The following is a 27,782-nucleotide window of genomic DNA, read 5'->3' as shown; positions in this document are numbered from 1 at the left end:
GTGATCGTTAATTAACCAAAATTGAAACCTTGCGCTTCCATGTTGAAGTTACGACACTATTGATCACATTGTTCGGATTCTCCTTGAGCTCGAGAATAATTATGAAAGGGACAGACCCTTTCCCAGATCCGTGGAATTTCTATGGTTTATACGCGTAAACTTACATAACTGATTGCCTACTTTGAGTAGACATGAGACTTCGTAACAACCAAAGAGGAATTCGGTAAGGTAATAGATACAACATTGATTGTATATAATATTAACAAAATTGGTAGTTTTTATAATTGTTCGAAACAATTAAATTGACAATCTTCTTATTTTAAATGAAATGAAATGATTAATTCCTTTAATAAAGCATTTTTAATGGAAGAAAACTTTGGTAAAGAATTAGCTTTAGAGCAGTTTGAGCTTACTGAACATTATACATAATTGATATGTAAGAGAAAATACTTTAGTTTTTGAGCTTAGTAGCAAGTGTTATAAAAATAACAAACTAACTTGATAAAATATTGAAAGTATGCTAGAGGTAGTGTTTTCCAAACTATGTTTTGCGGAATCTGAAAAAAACACTACGAATTCTACTTAAATCTAATAACATTAAGGTGACTGTTTTATTCTGTCCTTCGTTGTTCAAGGTCTCCTAATCTCAACTCTGATGCAGGCAATTTCTGAAAGTAGATTCTTGGTTCTACCATGGATTCATTCATTTGTCACGACTAATTTCAAATTGTCTTTGTAGATTATTGTTTTACAAGCATCTATTACTAATCACTGTTTCGATAGTTATCAACTTTTTACTTCACTGTCTATGCAAAATATACTCACGTATATAGACGCTAATTTGTAATCTATGTAGTACAAAATGTAACTTCATATAAAGAGGCTTCAGCAAGTATACATTTCGTTTCTCCCATAATGACAAAATTTTATTTCTATACTTATTGCCCTATATAATTATCTGTTACACTTGAGAATTAACAAATATTTGGTGGGGGGCAACAGGGAACATCAGCAAAATAACAAGGATCATAAGTAGATTGGCCACACGTGGTACGAATACAGAATCGTACACAAGAAGCTGGTGGTTGTATTTTTGGTGGACAGCAAGGGTAGGGTATCGGTTGTGGTGGTGAAGGGCATGGGGCAGGTAAACACAGGGTTGGTAGCGGAGGGGGTGATCTCGGTCGTTCTCTGCACATCTATGAATAACATTTGCTATTTAGTATTGCTTAAGCATTGCAAATTATTAATAGGTACTAATATACTGAACTCAATACATTAGGAAAGAACGAGTGTTTATTCGCAATCAATTTTTCATCAAATATGCAATTTAGTATAAGAATAGAACAAAAAGTGTCAAAGTGTAGAGTGTACGAAATATATTATAAATATACATTACTCTTCATAAGAATTTGAACAATCAATAGAACCTAATTAAATCTTCCATATCTTTATCTTAATAAAATTCTTGCTACATAAATTGTTATCTATGAATGTTATTCATAGTTAGAAGAAGTAATATGGATAGGACGATTAACAGAGAGTTAAAACTTATACAATGACCATTAATACGTCATAAAATGTGAAACAATTGTTAAAGCTTCAAAAAATATGTCGCAACTTATTTAAAGGACATCTGGAAAGAGATAAAATGACTACCACAGACAAACAAAATGTTTAATAATAAAGACTCATAGTATATAACTAACACTAGCTCTTCTAGACTTCAATAACAGTCATTTATGACAATCAATTTCGAAATATAAAGATTTTCATTACGTAATAGTATCAACGTTCTACTCAAATTTTACTAAATATCTGTAATACATTCTTATGGCTGATAGTGTATATGTACTATAAGAATAATAAAAGATGCAAATAAATCTTTAAAAAAATTATATCATAGAAAAGGATAAGAAACAATATAAAATTTCATTATCCTCAGAATAAATGAAAATAATTTGATTAATTAGAGCAAAAAATATTTACGTATACTAAAGAAATAAACAGAAAATGTTTAAACTTAATACGTACCAAACGTGGAGGCGGTGGACAACAGCAACGTCGACGTGGACACTCTTGTATAGGGGGACAACCGTATTTTGGACAACAGTATTGTGGCGGTTTACGGTGACAGGGTGGACATAGTGGAGGCAGGGTGCTGCGTCGTGGCACTATTTCACGAAGTGGCTCACAAGACATTTTTTCCTAATTTTATTTCGTAAGCGCGCTAAAGAAAATAGATGAAAGAGATATTTTTTAAAAGAACATCATTTAGCCTAGAATTTTATTTCAAAAATTGTTGAGTGGATGCATCATGGAAAGAATTTTGAATTCTGAAGAAATTTACGTAATGAATATGACTACATATTCTAGTGAGAATAATCATATTTCATCTGTTTCTCAAATTCAATACATTCACATGTTCAGATTAGGCTTTTATGGTACAGAGTAACTTTCCCATAAACAAATTTTTCTCATTAAAAGAAATAAAAATTCAGTATAGAAATTATATTGCTACATAAAATAAAAACAAATATTTTAATATTGAATTATAATTAATATTACTAAAAAAAATTTTAATTTTTTAACTTACAAAATAATTTTGAACAAGGATTTTTCTAAACTTTCCTATCTTCATTTATTTAAAAATGTATTTGAAAATCTAAAACTTTAATTATTCTAAATGATTTTCTTAATCATTTCTTTAACTTTGTCCACTCATTACGGTATAATACCTGCATAAATGTATGCCATGATTATGCTTAATTAGTTATTATTAATTAGTGCTTTCCCACTTCATAATAATTTTGTAATTATTATAATTTAGCAATTAAATCTATTTCTCATTTTTAAAAGTTATGGTAGAGAACAAACATATACGATTTTTAATGCGCAAGAAAGGAAGAATCATAAAAGGAAGCATACCAGTAGGGTTTAACAATGAAATCAAGTTTCATATTTCCTATCAGATCTTGACGATTATTTTTAACGAAGGTACCTTGAAATTGTTATAATCGTTTTTTTCTTATAATTAAGTTATAATTAACCAAAAATTATAATCGGTATCATTTTCACCGAGAAAACACAACGAATCCTTTAGTGTTTTTGATCAAACTTTGATAAAAAATGCAAAATATAATACTTTCGATTACTGAGACCTAGTTCAACCTTAAGTTCTTCTTATTTCTTACTTGAAGATACATTTATAAAGCGAAAGAGAATTTAAAGACTGATTCTACAGATAAACTACAAGAAAATTGAAAGTGATGAGATTTTAATAAAGGTTCTTGTTCATCAACGATGCTCTAAAAAATTAGATTAAAAAATGTCCGAAATACGATAATACAACTTGTTATACTCTATACAAATGGGGTAATAGAAAAACATATGTTTTTAATTTAAGAGTTCGTGCGTACACTCACACTTTTTTTACTATCTATAAAATATTAGGAGGACAAACTTCTTAAATTGTTTTCTAACCGTTGATTGTTCAATCTGCTATTTTTTGATTGCAAAAGGAATAAGTATAGCAAAAGAACAATCTAGAAGAAGCATTCGGGAACAGGTCTTCCACAGCAATCGAACCACTTAAATCCACATCTAATCTTTTTCACTGGCGGTTTTTCAGGAATAGTGCAACATATGGGACGAGGATAATAGCAAGGCGAATACGTAGCACTATAAAAAACATTTAGTATAAATTATATATTACTTTCCCAAGATGTTAAATAAAGAATACAGTACCTATCACAGGTGTATGTAAGTTGAAAACGAACTGGTGAAGTGCCAGTAGCGGGTGGTTGAATTCTTAGACATGGTGGGCATTTTGGATCGACAGGTCTATGAGCACAATGCGAAGGAATGCTAGGCGGGTATTTAGCAAATGCATCTTCGAAAGTGGCCATTATTCGGTTCAATTGATTTCTTTGTATTTTATATAAACAGCGTTTGGAATTCAGTTCCCCACCTTCTTTTTTCTAAGTATTAAACAATAGTGAGCGACATGCTGTGGAGATAATGACAGGAATTGGGAAGATGTTAATTGATACGGGAAATTTTGGGGTTACTTGGATCAGTCTGAATTTGCTCATGCATGTACACACAACTCATTCTGCTAACAGAATCGTTACATACGTTTACAAAATGAATTAGTGTTCGTTTTTATATAGCGTTTTCTTTCTTTCTTATATGGTGTGTTCTTATAAACTGATTTTCATGCAGTCATATAGTATGAATTTATAAAGGTAATAATTTGAAATCAATACTTTGAATTCTTTTCTTCTGAAACCCTTTTGGTCCAAATGTGCATATGTTCTTGTATTTCACCTGGCTGCTATCATTAATTTCAAGAATTAATCAAATTTATTATGCTAAAATTATTATGTTTTCGAAATGGATTTGAAAATTAAAAAGGCAATTGGAAAAGAAGTAGAAATAATGTTTGGCTCATGTTCAAATCAATTCGAGCTGCTTATAGTTAAAGAATAATTCGTTTATAAATAAACCATACAAAACCATCATAAATCACTATGCATATGTAGGTGAAGATTGAAACAACGAAAGAAACAGTTTGGTAATCGCAACAGATATATAATAAATCGTATCTTTACAGAGACAGATACATTGTAAAACGAACAAGGATAATTTCCCACGATAATGTACACGCAGTCCTTACATTGAATCATCAGGAATCGATCAGCGACACTATATACAACATACAACCACGGAAGGGTGCACAATGTGTACTGCCCTAAAATACTCGCGAACAATGCGATATTATTCCCCAAATATTTTGGCACGCAGTGCACCTAATACGCATTTGATGTTCCAGTGTCTCCTGAAGTGTACCCTTGACAATTTAGAACAATCTTAAATGCATTAAATAAAGCTTCTTGCCTCCATCGATCGAATGTGAGACACTGAAACATGTCCTGACTGACACCTGCCCACTCGTCTTTGGAACTTTTTTTGGACACTTTTGATCCGCGAAACAATATTTTGATTATTTCTATTCCAAAAACATCATAAAACACAAATGCTCATGCAACAGTCGAAGAAAAAATCGACTTGGAAAATTTTCTATTAATTCTGGCAAAGCGCAACTCCTTTTCCGCTAGTTTCTTCGCTTCAAGATTCAAGTACTTAAAGTTGAGCATCGTTAGAGAGACATAGTAAATAACTCATCTCTGAGAATTTTAAATTAATTGATAAAATTTGATCCCTACATTAATAATGAGTAGAATAAAATATATTGTTTACTCGTTACTTTTTGTTTAAAATAATAATATTTCGTTCATGTGTATTAAAGTATTTTATTATTTACAGAAGGAATTATTAGGTGTTTATGTTATCGCATCAGTCATTTTGTACAAACAATTTTTTTAATACTTTACTGAAGTTATATCTGAACTAGATCTCGGTTAGGTTCAAATCAGAATTTCCCGCTTCGCCCAAGTCGATTTATTCCTCGACCCGATAGAAGGAGCAGAAACCAATCAAGATGCCCCTTCCTGATTTCAACTCCTAACCAAATGAATCCTGAATGAATATTAGTGTACATGGATACAAAAAACAGGTATAAAAAAACGAGAAAACAATAAGTACCTAAGGCAATAATATTTCTAAACGAATAACGAATCACGGTGTGTACACATTTGCCTTTACACTCCTTCTTTACTTAATTTATCCTCTGACAAAACAGAATAAGTAACGATGGGAACAAACGTTGACGATACTTACGGTATCGATCTACGTGGTTCATCAGGAAAAAGGAAAAAATGAGCTACAAGTTCGTTAATATTTAAGTACGTCGATCGACTAACCTTTTTACAATTTTACTACGCCGTAAGTACCCGATGATCGCGCTTCTGCGGTTCCCGATAACGTTTCGATTTGCTGGTTTCCTGCATGACGTTTGTAGTTATTTGTTTTTGATTTACGGGACGGACAGAAGGTGACTCTAACAATCAAGTACAACCTGGCCAAACGATCGAGAACGATATCGGTGATTTCTGCGTAACGCTTGTGTCCTATTAACGTGTCCGGGGCCTTCGAGACCATATTTGAACGTAGAAGCGACCATTTTGTGCTGAGAAATGCTACCCAATCTATTTACAAGGTAACTTACAATTATAACTTAATGAAGCTTCAGCAACGAAGAATCGTCAGCTCGGTGAACAATCTTCTCCACACACATACACACTCCCTCTCATTCTCTCTCTTCCATTTCTGACCTCTCCCTTCATTTTGCTACAGTTTAAATAACTAATTTATATACAACGCACATACATACACGAGTCGTTGAAGCAACGATCGAACAGTTACCCACTTTACATCAACGACGGAATCATTCTACTCCACCACACTTTGTCAAATCTTGTTTTGACATGAATCTTAATGCATGGTGTGCCATATTATACAGAATAAATATTCTGTAAAATATAAACTCAAGTATTATTTCAACGATTGAACGTTCCTAAAATTCTCTCTTTCAAGAACGCTTTGTATACATCTTTTAGGGTCGTTAGTTTTCTTTTTTTAGTAGAATTATATGCTCTCACAATCATCGAGATAAAAAGAAGTTAGAAGTAAATTCAGAGACATTTATTTATGTGTTATTTTTGTAACTATCATAAGATCTTTTATTTAAAAGATCATTTAATATTATTTATAATTGTACCATTTGCATTCTATTTTAGTTATGTTTCTCTTTTTCGTATTAATGAATGAAAAATGATTGAATTGAAATATTCCACATGACGAAATGATACTTTCTATTTCGTGAAGCACAAACTGGAGTATATCCCCGGAAAAAAATACCACTAGCACTATTTCAGCACACACAAATACGTAGCATTGAATTTGACTTTAATTTTTCTCCTGAGTTTGCTTAAATCCTATTGAAAATATTTATTTTAAAATATATATTAGAGTTATTTTTACAATTTTAAAAAACATTTTCCGTGCATTAGAAAAATTCATTATGCTGTTTATGTCTTTAAGCTGTACGTTTTGCATTTTTATCACTTTTTGTATGTTCAAGTACAATCGATATTTAGGTACATAATTATAAATATCCAACTTTATACATGTATATATCACATATTTTTCAAGTTTTGGTGTTAAAGAAAATTCTGTTGGACATGTCTGAAGTGAGTCTGCATGTGAGACGTAAATACTGCAAGGTATGAAAAGTAATTAGCAAAATTTCAGTTCATATTTTTGCAATAATAAAAGTTATTGCTATTATCAGTTTTATACATTATTTAATTGCCCTAAAATACTAGTGATATGTTGAGGAATGATTTTCTTACAAATATTGAAATATAATTTGTAATATAAGCAAATAAATTTTCCACAAAAAAATGAGTTGAAATTTTAATTTTATACATTTTTTCATAAGAATTTATCTTCTTAATATCACAAATTGTATCTCATATTTTATAATTAATTTTTACGTAGAACAAATTTCTTCGCGACATATATGGCACACCGTGCTGACCAACCATACAATTTTTCACATTTTTGTAATATTTCTTCTTTTTAGAAAATAATAAATATTCTAGCGCGTTATAGAAAAACATTGTTAACATTGCTTAATGTTAATGGCTTAACATTGTTATAATTAACACTCTCATTATCAGTAATGAAGAACTAAACATAGGACACTGAAAATTGTCGAAAATTAGGAATACTAGCTTCTAATAATACAGATTCCGAATATAATGATTAGAAATTGTAAATTATCAATGATAATATTAATATCGAAAAAAAAATTAAAATATTATATTTCTAAAAAAAGAAATATTGTTATGTACTTTAATCTCACAGTTCTTCAGCATTTATACATTAACTTCACAGTACAGCTCGTGTCAACAATTATTCTTCCTATATATCCTGTTATCTACCAAAAATATTTCTTATGCTGGGGAACGAATAATAATAAGCTTCGAAAAGCCAAAATTATCCTGCATTTAATGTTACACAGTACAAAAAGTGACGCCATGTTTTTTCTTTGTGTTCCTTTGTTTGCTCGAATTCCTGATAATAAGAATGACAAATTAAGACACCAGAATATTAAATTATCCTTATGTTTCACTTTCCTGTATCAACTGCCATAGACTGAGCGTTGACTAACCCAAAATCAGATAAAAGTGACATAAACCACTATTATTTCTAGGTATCCTTTCAACAATTGAAGTACATTGCAACAGTTATATAGTGATATAGTTTCCATCAGAACGCGACTCCGTATACCGTTGTTCCCGTTTTGGCGCGCGAAATGCCTCTCATGTATATATCCTTTTGTTCTTGGCGGAAGCACCTTGTGTGTCCTAGCTGTGCGAAACGTCTTGTATATGTCGCTGTGTCCTAACAGCCCTCGTCGTTACAAGATAAATGCGATTCGGTCGTACACGCGATACAAGACAACGATAGCGTGAATCGTACTGACTCTAGAAACTTCAATATCTAATCATCTCTTGAATAACTAAGTGTGTGTGTGTAGATTGTTGTATATTTTGCCGGCTGAGAATAATAGACTTTCTGGATACCCAAGTTCATTGGATACTCCTTCTCTCGCCTTAAGCACAATTCATAACAGTCGTTCAAATCTGCACCCACTTTAAGTACTGGCCACTTCGATGTTTATCACAGTCCTTTAGGATGTTAAGCCATTTATCTAGCTATCTATTTGCTCATTCAAATATCTCTTTCTCCTTCGATCATCAACAAAATTTGTGAATTCCTGATATTCGAGCCAAGCAAACTACGTAGAACTTTTACACCCCTACAGACCGTAACAAGTCAAAAAAGTTTGTCACGTGGCCGGAACACGTGGCTACGTTTACCGCATTAAGATTAAGCTATTTACGACTTTTTTTTCCAATTTTTCTTCTTTTTTGATGAAACATTGCGGTGCAGCGTAATCTTGGGTGCGTGTAATTTTGATTTATCATGCAAGACGACGGATAAACCGTTTTCAGCCTAAACTATTCAAGATTATCGTACACCTCGTTTATATGTATCTCATGATAGACATTTAAGTACGTTATCGATACCAGCGACAGTATTTTCAAACATCCTCGATTAATCGACAATGGTGACCAACATATGGTCCCTTTTTTATTCATTCCATGTATATATTCATACTTTGAGGCTGTGCGCGTGAACTACTAATCTAAAGAACGTTACGGGTACGTGTTTTGTGCTGAATTTCTGCTATTCATCATTGCTACGAAACATTTCTTCGAGATCGATGCGTCTCTCCATTTTGTCTTGCTTTCGAGCTCTCTTATATGGTGATAAACCACATCACCCAACCGGAATCTCGACTTAAGTCACTTTTAAAGGAATTTTCGTGATTGGACAATACCCACGAACACTCGCATGTAATAGTTCCGGTTATCCAAGAGGTCGAAATCCGAACAAATATATATTCATTACTATGTGCTCGAATGGAAGTACTTGGCAACGCTATTGACAAACTCCTGACGCTATAATTGCACCTGAAACGCTTGTGTCGCGTTCGGCATTATGAACGGATTCGTGGTGCTTGCCTGTCGCAAATTTCTCGCCGCAATCTCTGCCCATTCAGCATCGAACGGATCAGAGGGACCTGTTCTAGTAGCGTGTCCCATCGCAGCTGATCCTAGCGAAAGAGCTCTTGCGTGAAGCGGTGGTGCCCTCCGTGGACTAGTCTGTCCTTGTGAAGGAGATTGCACTGATGACGGTACCGATCCCGTTATGCTACCTAACCACTGTTCTGGTTTTGGCAATACTGCTGTCGTCGATACCGGTTGAACCTAAACCAAAGTTTATATTACCGTGAAGCGTTTCGTTAAACAGTTTAGAATTGCAAATTGAAAGGAAAATACTTTAACTACAGCTTATCAGGAAACAAGGTACAAAGTTAAATTTTGTTCACTGAGGTACTACTTACAGCTGTAGTCGAAATGGCATTTACTATCGGAGTCTGACTAATCTGGCTAGTATCTGCAGCGCTGCTACCACATAAAGCTGGAGAAACTGAAGCGACACTTGCAGTTGGTGATGATGTTTTCGGTGTCATCGCAGAATTTACGGGAATCGGTGACCTATTCACAACTGGTGTGCACGTGTTCCCTAAAGAAGTTGTGGACGTTGTGCTAAAAGCAGGACTGACTGAAGGTGGTGTGCCAAATACACCAACAGTAGTGGCTGGAGCCGGAGTGCTCATCACAACTGGAGTAGGTGCGCTTGTTCTAGGAAGTATAGGACTAAGATTGCTGGCTTTGTTTAGGATAGGTGTAAGTCTGTGATTCGAAGCTAGGACCGGTGATGGGGATTCTTGCCAGCTGGGACCAACATGGTTCAAATTACTGAGATCATCGTTTTTGTCATTGTTGTTATTATTGTTGTTGTTGTTGTTATTGAGACTCGGACCATTCTGTAATTTCATCTCATCCAATGAGCTGCTACTTGTCACTGCAATGAGAAATCACAGTCGTGTATTATATCTTATACGAAGAAATACAACCTATTGTAGTTCGTCACAATGCATTATTTAGAATTACTTTACCAATATTAATGAAGGAACATACCTGGTGGAGTGTTACTGGTAGAGATACTTGTAAAAAGTTGTTTAGCAATAGAGCTTGCGGTACTCTGAGTAGGCATTGGTCCGAAGTCATCATTGCTTGAAAGAAGAGACAGCCCTCGTGAAAGCTGCTGACACATTGCAGAGACACTGTCTTGTCCTCCAGGTGATATCTCAGGAATTGGACTAACTGTAAGAACAAAAAAGAGTATCCAATATCAATAGTCTGCTTATAGGCAAAATGCCAATATAATAATCTTGGTGCTTTGAACTAGTGCTGAAAACCACCAAATGCATGCTGTATACGTATCATGTGAATATGTGTTATGGATGTCTAGAAAACTTTATGAACAAAACTCTTGAAGCGATACAGTAGGGACAGTACCTCACAAAGGCAGCAGGAAACTTAATTCCTAAATAGAGAACATTAAAATACATCTACATATAGGGGCTAACTACATTATCACTATCAGAAACAATATCTTTTCCTGTTTATTTCTTCTTTTTCTTTAATTCACTTAACTGTCTGAGTAGATATATTCTACAGTTATCCGTACAAACTCCAGTATCTCGTATAGGTAAAAATGAGACTAAAATGTGTAATAAAAAATTCACGAACATCTCAGAAAATTATAATAAAAATATAAAACATGATGTAAACGCTATATCTATAGTATAAACGCTTTTATTGATGTGAATCTGATTTGACATACTATTACATTTATTGTATGTACATTAAATTTCTTCGCGATTTTGTCTAATTTTTGTCTAAATTAATTCACTTAGAGTAGATATTTTTGTACTATGAACCGTTTTTTTTAAATTCCCAATAAGTAGAAATCTAAAGCTGTAATGTTAGGCGACCTGGAAGCCTAAGGAACTGGCCCTCCTGGAGTAATCTACCATTAGGAATAATGTTCGTTAAACCAATTTTTATCTAACGTGCACAATGTGTCCGATATCTAACAAATTGTAGCAAGCTAAAAAAAAAACAGCAGAATATCAGTAGACAACATAAACATTATTACTATTATGTATCTACTAAACTATTAATAGTATTATCGTATCGTAACTTTTTAGGGTAGCATATATGGATTTTTTATTATATAATATTTTAGTCTTATTTGTCTCTATAGAACACATTGACGAAATTTATACGAAAAACTGTAGAACACCTTGTATACATACGTATACATATGTACGTATAGCACGACAAGAAATGCAACAGTTGTCTATACGAATATATAATCTTAATTACTAACAAGTACGTTTCTTTAAATATAGTTTAATTACTATCTTGTCACACTATGTATACTAAAACATGTACATGTGTAAAACTAGCATAATCCAAAAACATCAAAGGAGGGGCAAGCAAAATGAACAGTTAACAGAATGGGAAATAATGACCTTCGTCATATCCTTCGAATTCTGTTATAAAAATAAAGAAGCATATTAGGTATTCAAAGTTTAGATCCAAGAGTAGTTGCATATACATATGTATAGCTTTGGAAGATATTCAAATATTTGGTATTAAATGCTGCAATGAACGAAACATATAAATTGATAGTTATAAAATATTATTGTGTCGATAATATACACGAGCTTTTAGTATTCTCTTATTAAAATTAGAAATAAAAACAGTCGAATTGAGTGCTAATCTCTTGCAATACGAGTATACTTGTACTAACAATTTAGTTTGTTATTGTAGTATTATTCTACAATCTTCAAAATGTAAAATATTGTAAACTCCATTATATTAGTCAAATACTTTTTCACCTTTTTAAAACTGATGGTTATACCTCACACTAACTACAACATAGTACATAGTATAAGTACTATATTTTGTACATGATCCTTAACTCCAAGCATTGAAATATTTTTCGCAAGACTGTATATTATTGCACAGAATAAATAATCAAAAAGATAGAATTATAGAGTAATACCGTACATATCCAAAAGATACTCGTTTATATCAACAATTGAATTACCTGGTGGCTTCAGAGGTACAATATGAGACATAGCAGACGGCATCCGTGACAAATCTGTTGGCTCAAGACTATGGCTACGTGTGCGCTCAAGATTGCTAGGAAGATCGTTGACCCGTAAACTGAGCTGTCTTTTAAACGGAGATGCTTGATTCAACTGCGTAAAACCACGGAAGGAACCTTGTCGTTCAAGCATCGACGGTGTGGCATGTGGCCGCTCGATAGCGAAAGGATTGTATACTTGCTTCAATGGAGGTACATCTATAAATCAAAAAAATCTATTAAATTACAAAGAAGTATTTTTATACAAATTACATAGGAATAAATATTTCTTATCGATCTCTCGAAATTATAAATTAAAGAATTTTTAACAATTTGCTAAACATTTTGTTTCAAATAATGCAGAAGACATTGTTGCATTCGCCAAACTTGAAAAAGAAAAATATTGAAGATACGAAATATAAAGAATACAAGAAGATCTGCAATACCAATATAATACAAAAATTTTAATATTAAAATGTAATAGAGAAAGTTCCTACATTTCTATCATCGTTAGTTTAGACTTTTTAGGAAATTATGTTCATTATGTACATGTATAGACTGGAAAAAATTGAAATTAATATTTTTCACTGAATGAGAGTCGATCATATTTTAGATCTCTAACGATCCAAAAATCTAGTCTCACTTGTTTAAGCGGAGTCCATTACTTCTTTTCTATCCTATACATATCTTACAACTTGTCGAAAGTAATGTGTAGAAAATTACTGACCGACAGCTCGTTCTCGTGAATCTTGCAATCGTTCAGTAAGACTTGGCTGTCTAAAACTACCACTTCTTGTGAAAGTTGAAGTTTTCGAATCAAATGTCATCGTAACACCGCATTCCTTATCCCTCCGCTGTTTTCTTTCTAAACACGCAGCAAAGGCACAACCTACTGCATGGCTTAAACGTTCACCCTATAAAAACAGAGAGATTGATACTTAATTAATGGGTATAAACCATCACTTACTAAATCTATATAACTTTGATAGTAGTTTCAATCTTCCTAAGCATTGTACACAACATTATAGCATTCTACTTTAGGATGTTAGTTATGTCTCCATTATTTAAGAGATAAGTAAATTAATAGTTCTTTTAAAGGGAATTTATTTTTAAAGACAATTGGATATTGCAGCGTATAAGCAGTTACGAGAAGTAAAACAATACCACACACTCGTCGTGTATAGTTACTTACAGACTCCTTTAATGCCAAAAATCCGTGGCACATCCACCGCCTGGTCGTTCCATCTCTGCAAATATAGCTAAATCCTTTCTCATGATTCCGATCTGGTGCACAAAACGAAACTTTTTCTATCGTCTGATCGACAATGAGTCCTTTTGTTTCGTCCTCAACGACTCGTAATCCGTCTCCAGATACGTGTAATACCGCCCGAACTGGCCGCCGTCTGGAGTTCTACAAATTGCAAAAAAAATACAGATTAAATGTATTTGAATATGCACTGAAAAGGCAAACTGCTTTGCAGATTATCTGTCGCTTACCCTAAGTACTTTTAGAGCTTCTTCACACACTTGCATGCCCCTTGACTCGAATACTTCAACACATCCCAGGTACTACACAGATAAGAATGAGTCGGTCGATAAAGTGAAGCTTGGATGTATTACATTGTTCATAAAAAAAAGATTGTTGAAGTCATTAAAATGAAATTGAAAAGAAAGATATTTTTCTTTCCTCTAAGTTAAAATATTAATATTTATACATGCTAGATATACTAAGCGCTTGGAAAAATTTTACTGTGTTGATATTACGAGTAATGTATTTCTATTTTCATGATAAATTTCCGAAAAAATACAAAATGATTGAAGAAAATAATGTCTATTTGTGTGTATTTCTAGTATCGCCCAGGGTTATTCAAAATCACCATAATACTCTTAAACATTAAATTTGTTAGGCAATACCTGTCGACCTTTAATGTTTAAAACTTTATTCAATAGTTCAATATTGCATAAAATCCAATACTTGATAAATGCATTAAATAGAAAACCTAATTATTTTGAGTTACTTGAGTGATATTATAAGAGAGCATCAATTTTTGTGTAGTTTTTAAATATTCGCCAAATTTTATTTTCATTACACTAAGTTAAGTGTAGGTACTCGTTATTAAGCTAATTTATGTAATCTTATGCAAAATAGGGGACAATTTCAACAACTTCTTCATTAATCCTTTGAATTACTACATTTATTTTTACTCTTTGTTGCATGTGTTAAACACAGTACTTTAAAATATAAAGATAATGCAGAAGTAACAATCAAAGAGATTTATTTTAACGTCAACCCTTTCGCTTCCTTCAAAGTTTTAAAAAGATTATGTTGATACAAAATTGAGTATAACTTTTGAAGTATCTCAAAAGTAACATGTTAAATTCAGTTAAATAATTCAAAATCTACCGCAGATTTTATCGTAAATTTTGGATATATGATGCAAAATTACAATTGAAATACATACATCCATATCCCAACAATATACATACGCAATAGACAAGTATAGAGAATAAAACGACTTTCGACACCAGAAAGTAACTTTTTCTTAGGGTTTTAAAAGTGTAATATAAACATTCCTCGGGAAGTAAGTGCTTTTTCTTCTTTTTAATGTTTAATCTGATCGTTCTGAATGTAATACTGATTGTTCGTTAGGACTTTTAAGTATCTGATTAGCGAAAATTTATAATCTAAGTTCCAGAGCATAGTCAGGGACGATTGTAACATCTCCTCGATACGTAAAAAAACGGCAAAATGAAAAATGGATATAGCGCATAAAGTGCAAGGATTGGGCAAGTAAGAAATGCACAAAACGTCATGTTTTGTACATTTGCCATAAGTGTCAAATAGAATAATTTACCTAATTAGATCAAAATCTTGCAGTTCTTAAAAAATTTGATTTCTATTTGTCTTTTTTTGTATGAATACGATTATTTTACTTGTATTACTATCGACCTGTGGCCGTGTTACAACTATCCAATCGTAAGGATCAAATGAAACATTTTATACGATTCCTATTTTTTATTGATGACTCTGATGTTACTTGTTATAAAGCAAAACCCCTTTGACTCAATAATGTCATACAGTTATTTAAGAGTATGACATAAACATTTTTGTTGTAAGTGTAATAGTTTTTGCATAATCGTAGCTCAAAGTCGAATTGTTACTCCTGCCCCGGTCTCTTCCACGGTAGGTTTAATTTAAAATTCATACATACAGTGCGTCGATCTAATCAAACTCACTATCAGCGATACAAAAAAGACACATGTTCATTATATTTCTGTCGATAATAGGTCTGGGTTAGGTAAACGTAGGCACACATGAAGTTCAACGATGAGTATCACTGAAGGAATTAAGCATTAAAATTATATGTGAACGCTAGAATGATACGGTAGGGGTAGACCTGCTCAATGGGCAGACTGCTCAGTTGATCTTGTTCCGACTTTATAGTTGCTATTATTACCACCAGAAATTATACCTTAACATGGAAAGCGCATGTAGCAGACCGGACAGCTGTCTCGTCTGCTTGCCATTGATGGGGTTTGCTCGATTCTGGCACATGGGGGTCTTTTCGCCGCCGAAAACTGTCTCGAAAGCTCCGCCGAAGTCGGTCCATTCTTTTTCCTGGCGACCTCTCACGCTTCTGCAATTAAAAAGAAACATTATTCATTTTAGAGAATATAACTCAAACGAGTCGTAGTCGTTAAATTATAAAAGAAAATATTATAGAGAAATAGGTGAAATATATAATGACCCAAAATTGTAGATCAATCAAATAGGGATCTGTAGATGATAAAAGAAACTTGTTCTGGGTTACATACAAATTTTTTCTTGCTTTTAAGTAACAAAATATTCAAGTAAATAATTTGACACGATGTTCTTTCCATTTATAAAAATGATGTTTCGAATATCTATAATTAATTCATATTCAAATTTAATTGGGACGATGATGTAACACGATCATTACGTATCAGATTTTTTATTCAAAAATTTACTAAAAAACCATTGGATATGTGAATATAAAGCGCCTCTTTAGATGACCGTTGCATAGAGGGTCACCGGATCTCTCCAATCCATATTTTTAAAGCTTTGGAAGTACGAAGTAAAACGAGGTCAGGAATATGCATATTGATCAAAATATATTTCCGTCATCGTTCTCGTCTATTTTTCTGTTCAATTGATCTGAAATTTCCTTTGATACATCATAAAAAGAAGAAACGCGTACAAATTATAATATTGGAAATATTTTACAAGATAAATTAACTTACAGTGAAAGGAAATTCTAACTATTTCACAATACTTAATGAAAGTGATAGATGCGTGCACATTTTTGCTTCTTTTTGATATTTCGTTATTTCAAACAACTTGCAATTGACACCTTGTAATTCACGTGTGATAAACTATACTTAAGATTCTTATTGTGTATTGTATGTAATTATATATTTCCTACACGCTTCTATTTTCGACATGCCCCAATTCCGCTCTTTCGTATAAGTAAACATCGATTCACGTCGTTGAACACGGCACCATCGTCAAACAAGTCGATTAATGAGCTGTGTTAATAGGCTGCTCACAGCACAACCAGGAAAGAAAAATTGAATAATGCATTAGAAGTGTAAGTGAAATTTATCGTAAATCACCAGTTATGCTATACCCTCTGATAAAATAGCCGATCTAGTTCGATTAAAAACCTGACTTTCTACAAAGTTACTGAATAGGTATTAAAATTTTGTGTCTAAAAATTTTAACAACCTTTGAAAAATTATCAGAATAAATGACATAAAATTATATTCAGGCATTCTTTGAATGTAATTAAACAAAAATAAATATTTAATTAGAGTTTAATCATTTAAATCTCTACATTAATATTTATAATTATAGTTTTTAGAATTAGGTATCTACAAATTTACGTAGAACTATTTGTACAATATTTATTATATTTATAAATATTTTATATTTATATTTTTCTATACAGCTCGTATTCATGATATTTTTCTTTGAAATATTTCAAATTTTATGATGATATGTAACCATTTTTGACAGATGTAATTGTAATGAAACAAGAACTAATTTTATTCGTAAGCTAACAGATACATTACTCATATGGACAAAATTATTACAAAAATATTTTCGATAAATATTAGATAGAAAATTAAAAAATGTGCTCGAAGTATAACATTTTTAAAAATAGAAAAAATAATTCAAATATAGCAACTATTTATACTTATTTGGTTTTATGTACGTTACCTATGTTTTTTTATTTATGAATGTAAAATATGCTAAAGAAATCTGTATATTTAGCAAAATTCTGTTTTCTTGTTTGAAGATGTAATTGTTACTGCTTCAATTTGCTTCAGAAAGCTATTTTATTTGTTGAATTCATTCGTTAGTAAAAAGAGAAAATGAGTTTATGTACATGTGTACAATAAGTACATTCACTAGAAATCAATCAGCTGTACATTGAGGCTACTGTAAGCTATTATATAATGTTTTCTTCCCAATAGAAATTACTCGATATTCCAAATACGAATAATTCTATACATTGTCAGTAAGTCAAGAAAATACCATACGTACATATTACAGGGTAAACACGAATGTGTAAGTTAATTAAATAATTAACTGCTTGAATTGTTCTCACGCTCCAAGAAAAAGCTCACAGCTGTGGGATCACTGATTTCAATGAAACTTTATCATGAACTTGAAGTAAAAAAGAACAGACAGGTACGAAACCTGCTGTGAAGACACGTGCCAAATTAATAAAAGATTCAGAAGTATACATGGTGTTTCATAACATGTGGGACCCACTTCGGGAGTTAATTGTATATTTAAAAACAATGAAAAAAAGTCATATAAACCCATGTCCTATCTGTCTTCGTTTATGAGACATAATACATTTTCTGTTTTAATGACCTTTACAGAAGATGTTCCAAATGACCACCTTGCATTTGAAGACAAGCCTACACTTGTCTTGCTGCCGATCTGGTCACTCTTTTTGTCATTCCTGGTGTTTCCTGAATTTGATCAAATATTTCAACATTTTCAATCGATTTTAAATGTCCTCACAAATGAAAACCTAATGGATTCAAATCCGGAGAACGAACGATAAGACCTCCACGGCCAATCCATTTATTTGCAAAATGTTGATTTACAAAAAACCAACTATTGTGGTCTATGGAAAGAGAGGCGGAACAAAGAGTTTGCTCTGTTTACAAAATTCATTATATCTCAAACTAAGACAGATAAGACATGTGTTTATATGACTTTTTTCATTGTTTTTAGGCATACAATCAACCCCTGAAGTGGGTCCCACATGTTATGAAACAGCCTGTATAGGTAGATACTAGTTCTATCTTTAAAAATGCGTTCGTTTACATAAAAAATTGTATTTCTTTATACTTCTATTATACTAAATGTTACAATGAAAAGAAGGCAGAACCTTTTCTACAAATAAACAAACATCATAACTATAAATTGCATTTATTGTTCAACAGTTTCTATTTTATCTTGCAATACTTAAAGTGATGGAAAAAGTAAGAAAAAGCATAAATGTCTCCACAAAACCTCGACAAATCTTTGTAAGTTGTTCCATCGAACAACTTGATACATTAACTTACATATTCCTAATATGAGACATATTCCTCTGAATTGAATTACACAAAATTCGATAATTCTTGTTTACTAATTTCTATAGAAGATGCAGCTCTAAGTTGAGCACATCAAATGTAGTCCCCCCCAAATGCATATGCCTCTGTGTTCGTTAAATGTCCCCCTGTTGAATAACATCAAAACTCGAGAAATCTGTGAATATTCCCAGAGGACGATCACTCTGCTCCAAGTTTCCCCGATAAGTCGTTAACAAGCGACCTTGAGCAAAATAGTTGGTGGAAGGCTGTGTCTAGCAACGTTAGGCCGAGTCGAGGTCTTACAATGCCCTGTGATCGAATCTTAGCCTCGGTTCCCAAAGAATCTTTTATATCAGAACCCTCCTCGAGCTCCCCCAGCACGGGTCGCGCGTCTACCCTCTTAAATCAGCACCCCTAAGAACCGGCTAACGGATGGAGACCCGGGGTCCGTTGAGAAATTCCCTTTCTCTTTTTCTACCTCTCCTCTTACGTTCTCACCGACCGCTATTGTTAACAACCGTAAGTTAGACTTTTCATTGACCTAAACTTGCCGAAACTTATAATAATAGTTATGCTATAGCTATGGTATTTAGAATGCCATCGAATCATGTTAACAAAGATTGTGAGAAAAGCTGTAGCTTCATTTAAAATATTATTGAATATTTTTCCAAAATACATACTTGAAATAAAAAAGTTCAGAAAAGATTCCTTATCCTATGAACTAGGCGAATTCGCACCAATAGTAGAACATAATAATTCTATATTGTAAGAAACATACACATATCTCTTATAGAAGCAGTTTAAAATAATATCCACTGTAAAAGAGAATCTAGAAGACAAAAAATCTATAGAACTTCTACAGTATTTAAGATATACCAAATAACATAGTAAATTCAAACCCATTTTTCTTTTTTTTCTGCGCTGCTAAAATGGCGTTTGTATTAAAAAGCTTTTAGTCGAACGACTCAGTTGATTAGTTTCAAGTTTAACCAATTATAAGCTTAAGAACTCATGCAAGCAGTTGCTGTAACTATAAACAGCAGACATAAAAAAAGAAGAATTGTAATTTGTGGAAATTGTACATAAGTGAGAAACAAGTGGTATATTATTCCAAGTAATTATTTTATCAAAGTAGTTAAAGGTTCGTAATTCTATATTGACTTTATGCAGGTATTTAAAAAACTATCGATACATATTAAAATCGTAGTAATAGCGTTATTAGAAACTATTATCACTGTACAATGCTGTACATATAGTTTATTAACCAAGTATTTCATACAATTAATGTTTTCACGACGACATGATTTTATGATAGAATTATACTATTGATCATAAAAATATCCATCTATACGCAAGTTTAGGCGACTCTTCATTGACGGTGAATACAGAAGCTTCATAGGTATAAAGATAAGACCGTGACCTCATCTCGCCCTTAAAATAAGGAGATATATACGTTAGCCTAGGTTTTATGCGACGCTCGTGTGTCAGATAACATATCAACGAGATTATCTGGACATATCCCTGCTCTTGTAGGCGCTGTAAATATCTCGGTTCTCGAGCATGGATATGACATGGGGAGGCCCATTCCCAAGGGAGCGCTCTTTTTAATCTTCGCTTTTCATCCCACCTTTTCATACGCTCTACTGAACAGAATAAATATCGACATGTTTTTGTAATGTCCTCCGGTAACTATAATCCTACAAATTATAATCGGGAGCAATTGTAATTGGGAGAATTAAATATCTATTTGAGATAAAGCAAAGGGCTCATCTTTACACTTATTTTTTTCTTTTGCTTCTAATTAACAATTCCTATATTTGCACTCAAGATATTAAAAAATAACTTCTAAATTTTGTTTTTGTTTTTTTTTTTTTTTTTTTTTTTTTTATATCATGGCGATATCGATTGTGTAGGATTCGTGAAAATATTATTATTCAATTTTAGAATATAATTAGGGGTTAAGGAGACCTGACAAATTTTATTTAACGGTAAGAAGATTGAGGATAATAATAAATATGTCATATACAAAACCTACATATTGCTTGAAATTCTTACGACTTAATTTTAAATTACGAAAAATAATGTTGAAACAAGTGTGTAAGAAATTAAATGTTCGCACATTTTAGAATCTATTATTTAAAATTTAACAGACATATTTTATGACATGACAGGTGTGCTATTTGACCTCGTTTCAAGAATCTTCGCAGGAATCAAATACGCAAGAATATTTATTCTTTAAATTAAAATAATACTACCTGTTACATTTTTACATTTTTTAAATATCAGAGAAGTTCTATTTAAATTTGTATATCTATATTTAAAATACTTACCATATAAAATATTCTTCGAATAATTCTTAAAATTTAAGTTAAGAATCAAAAATTAGAAGCATTATAAACCTTATATGAATAGAAATTGCTGTTTTATAATTAACATATTTTAAAATATATCAATGTTTACTGTAAAATATTAAATACTTTCTATAATATCTGAAATGACACCTGTACTCACATGTAAAGATCCAAATATATCAATTCTAATAAAACATAAGTCACATTTATACATGTAATACGATATTAAAATTTAGTGTATTTAACTATATTTGAAATTTCCGTTGTTATCGAAAAACACAGTTTTCTTTTCCACATTGCTTTAGTACGTTCAGTACCTACTTTTTCAACATTTGCAATATTTTCTCGTCATAGATCATCACACTTAGCATATCTCATACACTCTATTGTTAATAACAAATTAAAATTATATTAAAAAAACTTACTTCATTGATGAGTATTGTAATACATACAATGAAATTATTATAATAATGATTTAGTAGTAACACTTTATTTAAAACAATTTAACTTTATGGAACTCTAAATACGTGACATATTATTTTGTGTTATAAATGATTATCTAAAATTATTTTCCTTTTCAACATTCTGATATTTTTTAATGAGCATAAAATGTTGAAATACATTCTATACATTTATTTCGAATATTTCTATATTTTATAGGATTGATAGGATTATTTGATAGAATGTTTCAAATATTTCTTTTTATAGGGACAAAATATTTCAGATATTTCTATCTTATATTTTTAATCATATGTGAAAGCATTACCTATAGATGAGATTCATAAAACTTAAAAGAATTCAATTTGCTCCACAACAATAGATAAGATATTTGCATCCAAACAAGATCGGTAACCAGCATGTAACTTCTATTCACGTGTGAATGTTCCCAAGACCACTCAGCGATATTCGATCGCGTCGCATGCCACCCATTCGCAGGAACTCATTCAAAGACCAAGCAAATATTATCACGTACGCGTAACGATCCTCTCTTACGACAAGATAAAATTTTGCGTTTCGTAAAGCAACAATGAAAGAACAGCTGTATCCACTGGTCATGATCGTGAAAGGAAAATGGAGCTATGAAAATAATCGGACCGTAACTGAAGGATGCTTTTTTCGACGAGGATCGCAATCACCAAGAATTCGTTAATGGTTAAAACGTGCGAAAGTAAGCACTCTCGACGCAATCGGATTACCCTGAATATTTGTTTAGCGCGGTAATAAGCTTAGCCATGCGATAGAGAGTGAGGGAGCGATGGAGAGGGTTGCTGCCACGTGATTCAATTCGTGCTCGATGGCATCGTTCACGCGAATGAACCTCTTCACTACACATGATATAATCGTTTGGAAAAGAACTGATAAGTGATCGTACAACGTTCGATCGTGAAGCTCGCATCCACTGTCATATCCTTCGCTTCGTTTTTCGTTGGATATGTTTCATAAGCGCAATGTCTAGACCTTTTCCACGAATTATGTATATAAGGTATTTCATAACATGTGGGACCCACTTCAGGAGTTTATTGTATACCTAAGAACAATGAAAAAATTCATAAACACACATCCTATCTGTCTTCGTTTATGAGATATAATGAATTTTCTGTTTTAATTACCTTTATAGAAGATGTTCAAAATGACCACCTTACATTTGAAAACAAGCCTATACTCATTTTGTCATCGATCTGGTTACTCTTTCTATCATTTCTGGTGTGTCTCAAATTTGTTAGAAGCCTTGCTCTACCCAATTTTCTTCTTAGTATTTCAGCATTTTCAATCGATTATAAATATCCTCACAAATTAAAATTTAATGGATTCAAATTCGATGAATGAGGAGGCCATGCGATAGGACCTCCACGGCCAATCCATTTACTTGCAAAATTTTAATTTAAAAATTACATAACTATTGCGGTCTATGGAAAAAAGAGGCCGAACAGAGAGTTTGCTTTGTTTATAAAATGCATTATATCTCATAAACGAAGACAGATAAGACATATGTTTATGTGACTTTTTTTCATTGTTCATAGGCATACAATCAACTCCTGAAGTAGATCCTGCATGTTATGAAACATCCTGTATATATAAGTCGTTTTCCTGTTTTACTTAAGTGGTTATGAGTAAACGGGCTCGAAGAAAAGAGCATCTAATCTGAAGAATATAAATGAGTCACGTAGTTGGTTCGTATGGCACGCACGATGTCTTCGACCGGACTTACGACTTTCTTCGCCTCGAATTTTATTTGTGAGCCTAGACGATGAGTAATCCAAGAATCATCTGGACATACCTGAAGCACTGTGAGACTCGACAAAATTGAAAAATTTGAAGAAGAGTCACGAAAGATGTATAAAGCGTTTTCGTTCTCGGTAAGTGTCGCTCGTGGAATTGTATGATTCTTCATTAACACTAGGGAATGTTAAAAATTCATTTATTAAAAAGAGTTTACGAGTTACATACATTAAAAACCAAAGGTCAGCATTCATTGTATTCAGATGGTTATCTATCCGTTAACATCCAATTTAGTTAGAGATGAGGTTGTATTATCATAAGATCCTACCAAAAGAAATCGAACACTTTTTGGAGTAGCATCTCGAATTTTATCGAAATCTGGACATATTGAATTACATATATTGTATAATGTATTTATAAATACCTACCTCGAAATATTTTTCAAGATTTTGAAAATTATTGATTTTACAGCTGCTTAAAGTAATAGTGCTACGTTTTTTTTAAAATCATAATTCCTGTACTAGTAAATTCATGGCAATGAACTTTCAGAAAATGTCGGTATTTATGAAAATTTATTTATAAAGAGAAGAAGTAAGATTACGTTTTAATTTATTCTCAAATTTTTAAATTTCAAAAATATCCGTAATGGTACTCCAAAAAGTGTCTGACTTGAAATGCCCCCACACATACTATTATATTATATGTTAATAAAATGTGTGTTTTAATTATGCAAATGTTTTTTAAAATCGATGACATTCACAAACTGTACCTATTCGGTGCTGATGCAGTTTTTGTTGGCGAATTAATGCCATAATTTCCTCGGCTTTTACTCATTTCCATGTACTGTGCTACATAACCGCGATTAGTCATTGCAAATCAAATTGCAATCTACAAACGTGGATTCATGACTCAGCTCCTGTTTCATGTCGTTATATCATCTTTTGTCTTCTTCTTTCGTGCAGTTCACAAGAAATCGAAGACGTGTTTCATGCTCCGTTGAAAATATTTCCTCCAAGAAAATAGGTAAAAAACGAAGGTAATCGCATTCATAGCTTGATTTAATTACATCGTTACTCTATTTCCATCTTTTATATTCATTGAAGGACATATGTGGACACATAATGGACATAAAACGTTTGTTAAATTACCGTGTCCCACATTTATGTGAAACTAAAAGAAGTAAAGGTCTATAAATCCATTATGATAGTTGAAGAGTTTTGTCATTCAGAAAAGACAGAAAAGTGAATTAAAAAGTTAAGATTTTCAATTCAGCAATGGGTAATGTAGATTAATCTTATTATAGTTGACAAAATATTCACTTCTTATCCCATTTTTTTATTAAAACAAATGCTTTGTTTGAAATAACTAATACTACGATGATCACAAATAAATTTTTACAGTATTCTTTTCTCAACAACAGTAACTTCTGTTTATTCCTATCATGAAATGTCTACTTCTTATTATCATTTCTTCTTTATTTTTCACCATTTTGAACAGAAAACATTATTCCATTCTTATTGAACTTTGCCATTGATTTCGTTACTAAGAAGCGATGCGTGTCTGGTAACATTTTTAAGGTCGCTCTTTACGAATGTCTTTGACTTCATGGTTAGCAACAACAGGAAATTGCGGTGTTAGATCGACCTGCCTACGTTTTGACATGCCATGCCGTCTTGCATGCACGCATAATAACCACAGATGCATTCTCAAGCCGCCATATTTCCTTTCACGCGTCAAGGTCGATCCTAGGTGATTACAATATACGAAGTTGTTGGATAAAATGCCACGAATGTAGGAACGCGACCTCGCGGCCGCCCAGTTATCTTTGAATTCATATGATCCTTCGACGGATTCGTTAGTTAATTGCATTGTCGTATTATGTTGCATACGTACAATTTTATATAGGAAATATAGGAAATATACAAGTGATTTTTATGGATTCTAGGCATGTATTGTGTAAATAATATTGTATATTCTATGGAATGTCTTTTAACTTAAATATTTGCTACACTGATTATATTTTATAGAATTATAATTTGGAAGTTTTAACTTCTACAATAACACAATTTCTATGGGCGATTAGGAATTCCAAAATTTGTAGTTCTTAAGAAAGAGTACCTACCAGTATCATAGATTCTTCTTTGATGATTAGGTGGAAATGGTCAAAAATCAAAACCATGAAAATATAACAATTTGAAAAAAAAAAAAAACACTATGGCTCTTTTTTCTGTTTCTTATTAACATAGAGAATTATAGGATTCCTCAAAATATATTAGCGATAAACATTGAACTACTTATAAATACCAACACTATTCAATTAATTAATACTGATACTTAAATACATCACAATGCACAAGACAAATTATTTTTACTTAGTTGATATGTTATTTGATTTATAATTGATGTTAAGGTCGTATTTTGTGTAACTATTATTAACATTGTTAGGTGTGTATAGGAAGAAAATGTTAAAAGAAGAAGCATTTTGTTTAAATTCAATAAGGCCATCCCTTTATAGCTATAATTGTTACAATACCTTACTTAATATAATCATCGCTTTACCTACTACCCCATTTCAGTTTAATACTCGTAAATAAATGCAATACAACTCCACGCATAATATGGTATTTAAACAGTTTCTAACTCAATGTCATAACCTTCATATTGAAATTTTCCATTATTCGTATTCAGCACAATGACGTATTTTGTTACCAAAATATAATTCAAATCATATTGTTTCTCACACAAAAGAAGCTTAAGCTTCTCAAATGATTGACGATAGTCCCTGGCGTATAAGCAGAGAACATAGTAAAAACGAGCTACTCTAAAGAAATCTGAATGATGCTTTGGCACAGAGCACCGTAACTGGTATTTCTTACTTTGGGGCTACGTGCCAATCAAAGCATGGATCTTCTGGCCCACAGACGAAGTGTCGTGACCTAGAAAGACAGCGGTGAAAGCCCCTCGGCACATTCATACCAGCCCCATCGGTCCATTGACCTGAAACACTGGATTTTGCCCAACTGCTCCAAAGAACACTGTCTATACCTGAGTCACATGGTTGCTCTATTCAATTTAAGAGTCCCTCATTATTACTATACAAATTCTCGATCCACCAAAGAAAATCACAAAAACTCGTAAAGCTTTTAACTCTAACAGATATACACTTGTTATTACGATTAACAGTTTCATTTATATCATGTTTATTTAAACACAGATTTTATATCGCTTTCTAAACAGGTATTAATGATTAGAAAGGTGTGTAAATTTTAAAAAATTCGAACTGGAAACTCAGAGTAAACGCTTGTACTCTAAAAGTATTAACTTATTTTATTATCAAAAACTCAGAACTTCGGTCCACTACTTAGAATCACTTTGCCACCATTGTATCCACCGCAAAATACTAGCAAAGAAAAGCATGCCCACTGATAATCTGTAGGTATTTTGACGTTTTTAAAAGTGTTTGAACTGCTCTAACTTGTATTCCAATATGAATATCAATAGAACATGAAACAATTTCACTGTTAGCCTCTCTTCATTGCTGCTCAGGTATGTAACCCTTCAAGAACAAAATCGTTACTGAAACTGATCTTTTTCGTTCGGTCGAACACTAACTTGAGCCAAATAGACTTTGAGCCTTTCCATTTCTCAGACTTTCCAATGAAAAGTGTTTCCCACAGTCTACCGCTAATTACGTTAATTAGTTTAACACAGAGATAATAATGTTTTCTTATAATCGACCACTGTTCCCCTCTGTTTAAAAAATACATTCAATGGCGTAGTTAACACGATTACTTTCCAGGTTATGGTTCAAACAAAACGATAAAGGCTAACTTGCTACTTCTCTTTGTACACAAAACATTGTTGCAGAAAACACATTACTTCAACTTTCTTTTTTATTCAGCACTTGAAACCTCCGTGGAGGTTTATTTTGCTTACATGATTACGTACTATATGCACTATACTATACACACATTATACAGACATATC

The 27,782-nt window shown here is 32.3% G+C and overlaps 2 protein-coding genes across 5 annotated transcripts in view; both read right to left on the bottom strand.

The window, feature by feature from the left end:
* Window positions 1–974: 974 nt before the first annotated feature.
* On the bottom strand, window positions 975–2,272 carry LOC143185993 (uncharacterized). The gene is made up of 2 exons (XM_076389347.1): window positions 2,035–2,272; window positions 975–1,199 (listed from the first exon to the last, which is right to left on the bottom strand). Exons 1-2 carry the CDS (start codon window positions 2,200–2,202, stop codon window positions 975–977), a joined length of 393 nt encoding a protein of 130 aa, XP_076245462.1. The 5' UTR covers window positions 2,203–2,272.
* Window positions 2,273–4,474: 2,202 nt separating this feature from the next.
* Window positions 4,475–27,782, bottom strand: part of Numb (NUMB endocytic adaptor protein) — a 102,754-nt gene continuing 79,446 nt past the window's right edge. For 3 of the 4 annotated variants that reach the window (XM_076388633.1, XM_076388634.1, XM_076388631.1), the window contains 9 exons: window positions 16,080–16,244; window positions 14,104–14,175; window positions 13,799–14,017; window positions 13,334–13,520; window positions 12,568–12,825; window positions 11,987–12,007; window positions 10,584–10,769; window positions 9,944–10,467; window positions 4,475–9,806 (listed from right to left, as the gene is read on the bottom strand). In XM_076388633.1, the coding sequence (XP_076244748.1) occupies window positions 9,498–9,806; window positions 9,944–10,467; window positions 10,584–10,769; window positions 11,987–12,007; window positions 12,568–12,825; window positions 13,334–13,520; window positions 13,799–14,017; window positions 14,104–14,175; window positions 16,080–16,217 (1,914 nt within the window). In that variant the 5' untranslated portion in view covers window positions 16,218–16,244 and the 3' untranslated portion in view covers window positions 4,475–9,497. The remainder of the gene's footprint in view (window positions 9,807–9,943; window positions 10,468–10,583; window positions 10,770–11,986; window positions 12,008–12,567; window positions 12,826–13,333; window positions 13,521–13,798; window positions 14,018–14,103; window positions 14,176–16,079; window positions 16,245–27,782) is intronic. The other variant, XM_076388632.1, reaches the window with a different exon arrangement.

Source organism: Calliopsis andreniformis, chromosome 12, assembly GCF_051401765.1.
Source record: "Calliopsis andreniformis isolate RMS-2024a chromosome 12, iyCalAndr_principal, whole genome shotgun sequence".
Classification (NCBI taxonomy): Eukaryota; Metazoa; Arthropoda; class Insecta; order Hymenoptera; family Andrenidae; genus Calliopsis; species Calliopsis andreniformis.
Note: the sequence above shows the minus strand (reverse complement) of the source record. Positions and strands in the feature narration are given on the sequence as shown.

What these genes read in the sequence shown, in the direction of transcription:
- LOC143185993 (XM_076389347.1), bottom strand. Translation starts at nt 2,202, where the DNA reads ATGTCTTGTGAGCCACTTCGTGAAATAGTGCCACGACGCAGCACCCTG. An exon ending in GTCCACCGCCTCCACGTTTG is followed by an intron (nt 1,200 to 2,034) that starts GTACGTATTAAG and finishes TGTTATTCATAG; the next exon opens with ATGTGCAGAGAACGACCGAG.